Source organism: Gavialis gangeticus, unplaced genomic scaffold, assembly GCF_001723915.1.
Source record: "Gavialis gangeticus isolate Ggan-Ray unplaced genomic scaffold, GavGan_comp1, whole genome shotgun sequence".
Classification (NCBI taxonomy): domain Eukaryota; kingdom Metazoa; phylum Chordata; order Crocodylia; family Gavialidae; genus Gavialis; species Gavialis gangeticus.
Genome location: NW_017728997.1, coordinates 22,939,319 through 22,947,108, shown reverse-complemented (window position 1 = coordinate 22,947,108; position 7,790 = coordinate 22,939,319). Strand labels below are relative to the sequence as shown.

General features: G+C 44.0%; 1 protein-coding gene across 4 annotated transcripts in view; it reads left to right on the top strand.

Annotated features, from left to right (window-relative positions):
* Window positions 1–7,790, top strand: part of CHCHD6 (coiled-coil-helix-coiled-coil-helix domain containing 6) — a 172,035-nt gene that overhangs the window by 113,321 nt on the left and 50,924 nt on the right. For 2 of the 4 annotated variants that reach the window (XM_019504931.1, XM_019504930.1), the window contains one exon: window positions 5,005–5,112. The exons of the other annotated variants lie outside the window; for them this stretch is intronic. In XM_019504931.1, coding sequence (XP_019360476.1) covers window positions 5,005–5,112 — 108 coding nt within the window. The remainder of the gene's footprint in view (window positions 1–5,004; window positions 5,113–7,790) is intronic. 4 annotated transcript variants of the gene reach the window in all.

Sequence of the window (7,790 nt, the reverse complement as noted above, 5' to 3'; positions counted from 1 at the left end):
GGTAGCTGATACCAGTCACTTAGGCAGAGGGAGCAGGTTTCCCCCTCCCTCAGGAATGCAGCCAGCTCAGGTTACCTACAGAGAGAGGGTAAGGGTGTGTCTCCTCTGCTGAGCCCATCCTCATCAAATTGTCACAGCACAGAGATTTTGGGGAGAAACAAAGGTGGCTTCCTGCCACAGGCATCTCTGTGGCAGGCTGATGGTAGTACAGGTTTTTTCTGTAGGTGAAACATAATGAACCTTCCTAACTTGTTTTGCAGGTGTAATAAATAAGTGTGGTTGTCTTTTGTTTTTTGGGTTTGTTTTTTTTAAAACCATCTTTTAGCTTTTTGTGTTGTAATTTCCAAATGCATCTAGCAGTCTCCCAGTAGCTAGCTATTATCCAAAGCACTGCAACTTGGATCACTGCAACCCTCACACTCCAAGGGTCAATAATACCATGGGCTTGGCAAGCTGCGTGTAGTCCGTTCCCAAACTGAGATGTTAACCAGGTTTTAAATGTTGTTGTTTATCTTCTTTAAAAAAACTCCCTGCTCAGGTCACCTGTAGGGCTGTGTTTTATTTTGGAGGCGGTTACTGCTTTTGCTGTATTGCTTTTCTGCCTTGTGGGAGCTCAGCCAGCTTCTTCTGATTCAGAGAGCTCCTTCCAGCAACGGGGGTCTGACTCATTCCTTTTTGGCTTCCAGAGGCCATTTTGTTGCTAACTTTAGACTCTTCATCTTTGCTAGTCAACCTCAGGAGCATGGCATTTTTGAAAGAAATGGTGTGCAGTGTTCGTAGGCAGGAGAGCTGGTTCTGTTAACTTTTATATCTCCTGGCAAGGCATGAAACAGGCTGTAATTTTCCTTTCCTTTTCAAAACTGGCAGAGTGCCTACCATTATAACCAGTGAAGAATTTGTGTCCAAATGTACATTGGAATTGCCTGTCTGCGGAAAAAGTCTTTTTTCTGTTGCACCATGCCACTTGCCATCTGCCATGCTGTAGACGTTACTGGAGTTGCTCTGAATACATGTGACCAAAACAGAAGAAGCTACGGTCAGAGCTGTCCAGGGGCATTCAGTGATGAAACGGAGAATGGCAAGCTGCTTGTGTGGAGTGTGGTCAAGAGAAGAAGACAGGAGGCCGGGTGATGTAGGACCATGCCATCCATCTCTACAGAGAAATCCCAGTTCTGTCACTGACTCCTGCACCTCAAGCAAATTGCTTAACTTTATCACCATCAGTTTTAGCATCTGTAAAACTAGGAGAATAAACTTCTCCATTCCCCTTTGAAATAAATAATCTGTTCTAGAACTATGTGGTTTAAATATGTGTAAATGGACCAGATATTCTTGGGTATTTAATGACAGACTCTTCATTGCATTTCTGCTCCTCTTAACTTCAGGTGCCCTCTTGTTGGGCAATGCCATTTTGTGCCTTCAGAGATCTCTGTGTGGCAGAATAGACCTTCTTGGTTGATGGGCTTCTGTGACCATAACGTGGGGGTGACAAATTTTATGCCAACAGTTTGTCATGATGTTTAGACATTTCTGTTGACTTTTTGTTCTTAGTAGCCAGGTTTTAAATGCTCTAGACTTCAGAATGACTCCTGTATAGTTGTGATGGGGAGGGGAGGAAGAGCAGGATCTTAAGTAGAAAGGGCAGAGTTCATCTGAGTGCACACGATTTGCTGTGGAGATTGGCTCTATGGCTTGCAACTTGTAATCACAGTAAGATTTGAAATTGGAGGTATATTACTAAGTGTTTATACAGGATCATCCAGTCCTCCAAAGTTCAAAGGGCTTTACAAATGCTAATTAAGTGAATGCTTCTGTGGCATGGGTAAGAATTACCTTCACCTGCTGCTGAAATGCAGTGGTCTTTGGAGTGGGATGTAGCAGCTGTTTGATGATGCAGCATAGTATATGTCATAGCAGATTGGGCTGTGGTTCTCTCCAGCTTTGTATCCCAGTCATCTGTAAGACTGTCCAAGCTTGATGCTTTGAGGAAGGAGCCCCATGAAGTAATGTTCGTGAATATGTGAGGATAAGCAGGAATTTTTTTATTTGTAATACCAATATCACGTAGATGATTCCATGTTGGTGCTGAGGCATGCAATTTGGTAAGGTCATCTTAGTAGGGGTAAGTATAATGTTGAATTCTCAAAATTAGAGGGTGAGGACCAATTAAATCTTCCCCTCAGTTTCTCCCTTTTAATTCTAGCCACGTTACTGAACTGAGGGTCTGGGGCAGGTAATTCCGGAGGCAGCAGAGAGGTTATGGGGCTGGCTGTTGCTGCATTCAGATGCAAAAGGCCACTGGAAATTTGCTTCCTCAGCTGCTTTCTCTGTGGTGACGAGTTTATTTCTGAATGAAATAGCTAGAGTTGTCTTTAATTTTCTGCTGTAAATGTCAAAGATACAATAATCAGGACAGATGGACTCTTTCTATATACTGTGTGGTGTATCCCTCCAGAAATTTTTTTCCTGACGCGTTAAAGAGAAGCCATCAGTGACAGGCAAGTAGCACCAAAGGGAGAATGCAGTTTTCCAGGTCAGTTAGCCACTTATGGGGTTTTGTGCAATACTGTAAAGCAACACTGCAGTGCGAGACCAAAGCACTAATGTGCTCACTCTAAAAACAAAACAAAACCTATGTTGTACCCTGTATGCCCAAGCACCCTCTTCAGCTATTATACAAGTCACCAGTGCACCTCAACCCAACCTGTCTCCTTCCTGCTGCTGTGGAGGGTCTCTGCTGAAGGCAGAGCTGTGGCTGTACTGTAGCATTGGTATACCCAAGTTAGGTCATTTTAAAGCCGTCAAGCCACAGCAGCATGGATTCAGCCCTAGCTGTCCACCTGATTATTCTCTAAGGTTTTGCACCCCACAGTGCTGCTTTACCAGGACTGGTAAAGTCCCCATGCTGCTTTGCCAGGACTGCTGCAACTATCCGAGATAGCTGCTCTCACAGCATACCAAACTTCATCCAAGGTACTGCCTGAGTAGATGCATTTCAGTGTCCTCTAAATCCCTTCGGTCTTTATCCCAAACTCATCTTCAAGCGCAGGATAAAATCCAGCGTGAATATTTCCCCCTCAAAGTAAATGAAGCAGCTGCTTAATTTGTGGTGACACCTTCTGACTATGTCTAGGGGCGCTGTAACAATTGACTGCTTTGCTTGGTGTATATAACCAGTAGGACATTTCTCCTCTTTACTGGTCTAAAGGTCTGCCACCCCCTAAAGTGTTACTACTGTCTCTCCACCTGGATAGTGCATTTCAGTTGCAGGAAAAAATAGCAGAATATTTTTTTTTATGTGTATAGATGATTTGGGGCATTTTCAGGATGGGAGAACATGGGAGAAAAGGAAAGTCCACAGTTCTTATTTAAATTGATGTCCAGCATTGGGAGCTCTATCTAAGAAAGATTCACAGATTCACAGATTAAGGGTTGGAAGGGACCTAGTAGATCTTCTAGCCCGACCCCCCGCCAGGGCGGGAGAACAAAAATAAAAACCCCAAAAAGAGAAACGGGACTCAAATGAGTCCAGCCAGGTAGGCATCCAGCCTCTTCTTAAAGACCCCCAGGGTCTTTAAGAGGAAGGCAGGGTCTGAAACAAAAGTTTAAAAGCTTGTAAATCTGAGGAAGATTTTGATGGGTGTGCGCGCGCACACATACAGTTTGGACAGGGACTATACTGGCCTCCCTTGGCTGACTGACTGGCTAGACGTAGTGGCCATTTTTTACGCCAATCTTTCAAACAGGATCTTTTTTCCCCCCATCATTGTCTTAGTAACTGCAGCATTTACAGCTCTATTTTTTTCCTCAGTGCAACTAACTACAGGTAAGTTCAAGTTTAAATGGGGCTTAAATTCTCCAGAATTCTCTGTACCCCAAACCAACCAGAAAATCCCCCCTCCCAGCCTTTAGACGTCTGGTGACCTGACAGGCTTTTCCTTTCCCCTGTAGCCCAGGGGCGGGCAATTATTTTGGGCAGAGGGCTACTTACTGAGTTTTGGCAAGCCATTGAGGGCCGCTTGACAGGCAGCCAGGGGCAGATGAATATTTATATGCTAAATTTCTGAGGGGCCGTGCGGGCCGGACAGAATGGCCTGGTGGGCTGCATTTTGCCCACCCCTGCTCTAGCCCATCCTTGAGATCAGGTTTTCTTCTCCAGATCCGGGGGGTGATTTCCACCTGCACCTCCAACTCATCAATCAGTAATATTCATCCAAAGAAGGCAGCAGCAATCAGTGCTTTGCTGTAGCCCATTGCTGTGCTGTTTTCTGCATTTGGGCATCTCTGCTCATGGGGTCAGAAGCCCCAAGGATCTTGCCATTAAATTGTCCCTGCAAGAGCTGGTCTTCTGTGAGTGTGCAAGCTGGGGAAGGTGCAGTGTTACTACTTGATTAATCAATAGACATTCAGTCCAGCATTCATTTACTAACCCAGAATTTATGGTGGAAATTCACTCAGCACCTTGCTTTAACCTCCCAGATGCTTGACACTTCTTCAGTAGCTTTATATCCACACAAAAAGGAATTTGTCAAGATAAATGAACGCTACCATTGACTGGAGCAGCTGTTACCTGCCACTGCTAACCAGCTAGGAGAGGGTTAAGGAGAAAACCTCTTCTGAGCTATTAGATTGGCCCTGACTAAGATGAATGTCTAATTCACTCCCAGCGTCCTTACTGCTGCCAGTAATAAAAAGCTTGCTTCACATATTCACCCCACTGCAGACGTTTCTCTTAAATTAAATATCAAGAGGACATATAATAGCACGATTCCACGCCAAGCCAATATTATCAGATTGATGTCAGCAGTGATAATAGAAGAAGGATAAGTTGATGAGATTTCATTTATTAAATAAAGTAAAGGGAATACACGGAGATAGAGAGGATTTGGTAACTCTGTGTGTCAAAATGCAGCGAGATAGCTCTCGCTTCATGCTTACCTTAAGGGACGGCAGAGAGAAAGGTACCCTTTGTTTCATTTAAGAAAACCTCTCCCTTTTTTCCAGACAAAAGCCTGATTTAGCTTACTCAGTGGGAGGGGGAGAGGAGGAACTGAAATCCTGGATTTCATGCGTGCACAGCCTTCCTTCCCATTGGACAGCAGAGAAGCAAAGGTTTGTTCCCCCCAGCCTGCGGAGAGAGGCATTGCTAACAAGTGTGTGTTTATTTCTAGTATTCCTTTTTTTTCCACCTGTCGACTTACCCTTTGCCCCATAAACTGAGGGAATGGGGAACGAGTACCTGTTATTGGTTTAGCCTCCCCCATTTTGGCTCCTGTTTCTCTTCCTGATGTATTGTCTGAACCTCATGCTTCCCTCTCCAAGGGTGTTGCCCAAGCCCTTTTCCTCCTGTCCCTGTTTAGTCTCTGTAGATGAGTTCTACTTATTGGTTTCAGTAATGCTGGTGAGAATTGCAACACAAGGGGCTAAACAGGGGTGAACAGCCTAGATTTCTCTGGGCCAAATGCAGATTTTTTTTTAAAGAAAAAATATCTTTTCTTTTTAAAAGCACAAGAAGCCTGTGAACTTTTTGTCAAAGTCTAGATGTCCTCTATCCCTTCCTCTTTCCCCTCCCCCTGACCACACTGTTTTTGAATGTGACTCACCAAGAGCAACCCAGCCATAGAGGTAATGATGAGACCACAACCCTTCTCAGAGAAGTTGAGTACAGCAAATAAGTTCAGGCCAGAGGGAGCAGACGTTTGTCCAAGGATAGCCCTCAACCCAAGCTCCAACTTCTTCAAAGACCTCTTGCATTGGGTTACAGAGGTGTTTGCAATAGGATGCCACTAGGTGCCATAAGCTTGACTCCCTCTCCCTGAGGTTCAGACTCACCCATGAGCAGGGCCAGTGATAGAGTAGTAGGGTAGTTAGACATGACAGGGTAGCTCCTGTGGTTGGGGTGGGGGTGGGGAGGTGGGCTTCATGCAAAGCTTAAGTTTGAAAAAATTAGTGTGGTGCAACAGTTTGAAGCTCAGTTGTCTGGGCTGGGCTGTGCATTTCCACTCTAGTCACAGCTCCCCTAGATGTAACGGGGGGGATAGGGGGACCTCCAAGGCACTTCCAACCTGTGACCCCTCAATGAATCTTTACTCAGAGTAACTGGTTCAGATCTATGATCATCACTCTCCTTCCAGACCTGCTTTGATCAGTAGTGAAATGTTAATTATCCTGTTCCTTAATTATTTGTGGGCACCTGATGGATGGGAGAGTCCATACTAATCCAAACTATGGTTTCAGTCCCTCTACAAACTTGGGAAGATATTATGAGATCAGGTGTTACACTCCATTAAAATTAAGCTTTCTGTCACCTTCCTAAGAGAGGAGAGACCCTTTAAAATGACAGCCATGTCCCGGCCTAAATGTCAGCTGCACTGATTTACTTAAATAGGTTTAGAAACCAATTTTAATTAAGTCGGCACAGTTTGCTTGTGAAAATGCTTGTAAATTGGTTTAAGATTGTGTTATATTGATAATCAACTTAAACTAAATCAATATAATGCAAAGTCAATTATCAATATGAACCTGTTTAGTTAAATTGATGCAGCTTGCGTGTAGATGAGGGCCATGTTTTCATTTTGAAGCAGCGTTAACTTACTGAAGCTAGAGTAAGAGGTTCATTGCGACTCTGGCTGGAAGGCAGTTGCTGGGCAAGCTCCCATCTCTTGAGGCTTTTCTGTCATGCGGTGGCAGATAGCTGCATTATCAGTTCCTTTACCTTTTTGGTGTCTGCCACTTCACGCACATTGGCCTGCTGGTGCTTCAAGGGGAAAGGCATTGGCAGTTCCCTTAACAGCTTCTGGCTATAACTTAACTTTCTGATGCATTTCCTGAGTCCCCTGGCACATCATGGGCCAGAAGGTGCCAATCGTGCTGTACAGTTTGAACTATCAACCTTGTCCTGTCTTTCTGTTAATCATCTTCTGTGATGGCAGGTGCCAAAACAGGTACAAGAAAGGAGCCAGCAGTTAAGGACTTGCTGGCCCTCCATTTTTAGAATGGCAAAGTGAAACCCAAACACTCTGTCCTACGAGGCTACAACTTCTAGCCCACTATTCAGCTCAGATGAGTCTAAGCTAATGATTTTTGTAGCCTGTTAGATCTATCTCCTTTCCTGCCTATTGCATGGAGTTGCAAAATACATGTTAGTTTAACATGCTGAGTTAAAAACCCAATTTAAAAAGTCTTAACTTTTCCAATGAATTGAGGGATTTGGTGGTATTTCTAAACCTGATATTGTTTCCAAGGTCTCATGGACTTGATTAGAATGATATTAAAATTTCACTGATGGAACAAAATGCCAATCTTATGAGTTTCTGAAGCTCCCTGCAAGTCTTTTTCCATTTCAATCTTTGAAGACTTTTAAAACTTCTGAGAACAGGTGTTCTATAGTCTATAGAAAAATAACTAATACCCTCCCTCCTTTGAGGACCTTGTATGGAATATACCAGTACTTTTTCCTTTTAAAGACTAGTGATTTGAGGAGAGAGGGAGACCCTAAAGTCATTGACTGTGACTGATCCAGCCAGCAATGTTGCTGCTCACTTTCTGCTGTGGCTGGTATGTGAGGCATGTTGTTCCTGATAAATGCTTGAGCTTTGCCCCTGAGACTTGGTGGTTGTGATCAGGGCTGAAAGAGCACTTGCTGGAGCATGTCCTGGTAATGTTCTCTCAGAGAAGCAGCCAGGTCTTTGACTTTGAGAGGACAGAATGTGTTGTGCTCATTGTACCCCGCCTCCTTCGCACACATGCTCATCCTAAAAAAAAAAAAAAAAAAAAAAAAAAAAAAAAAA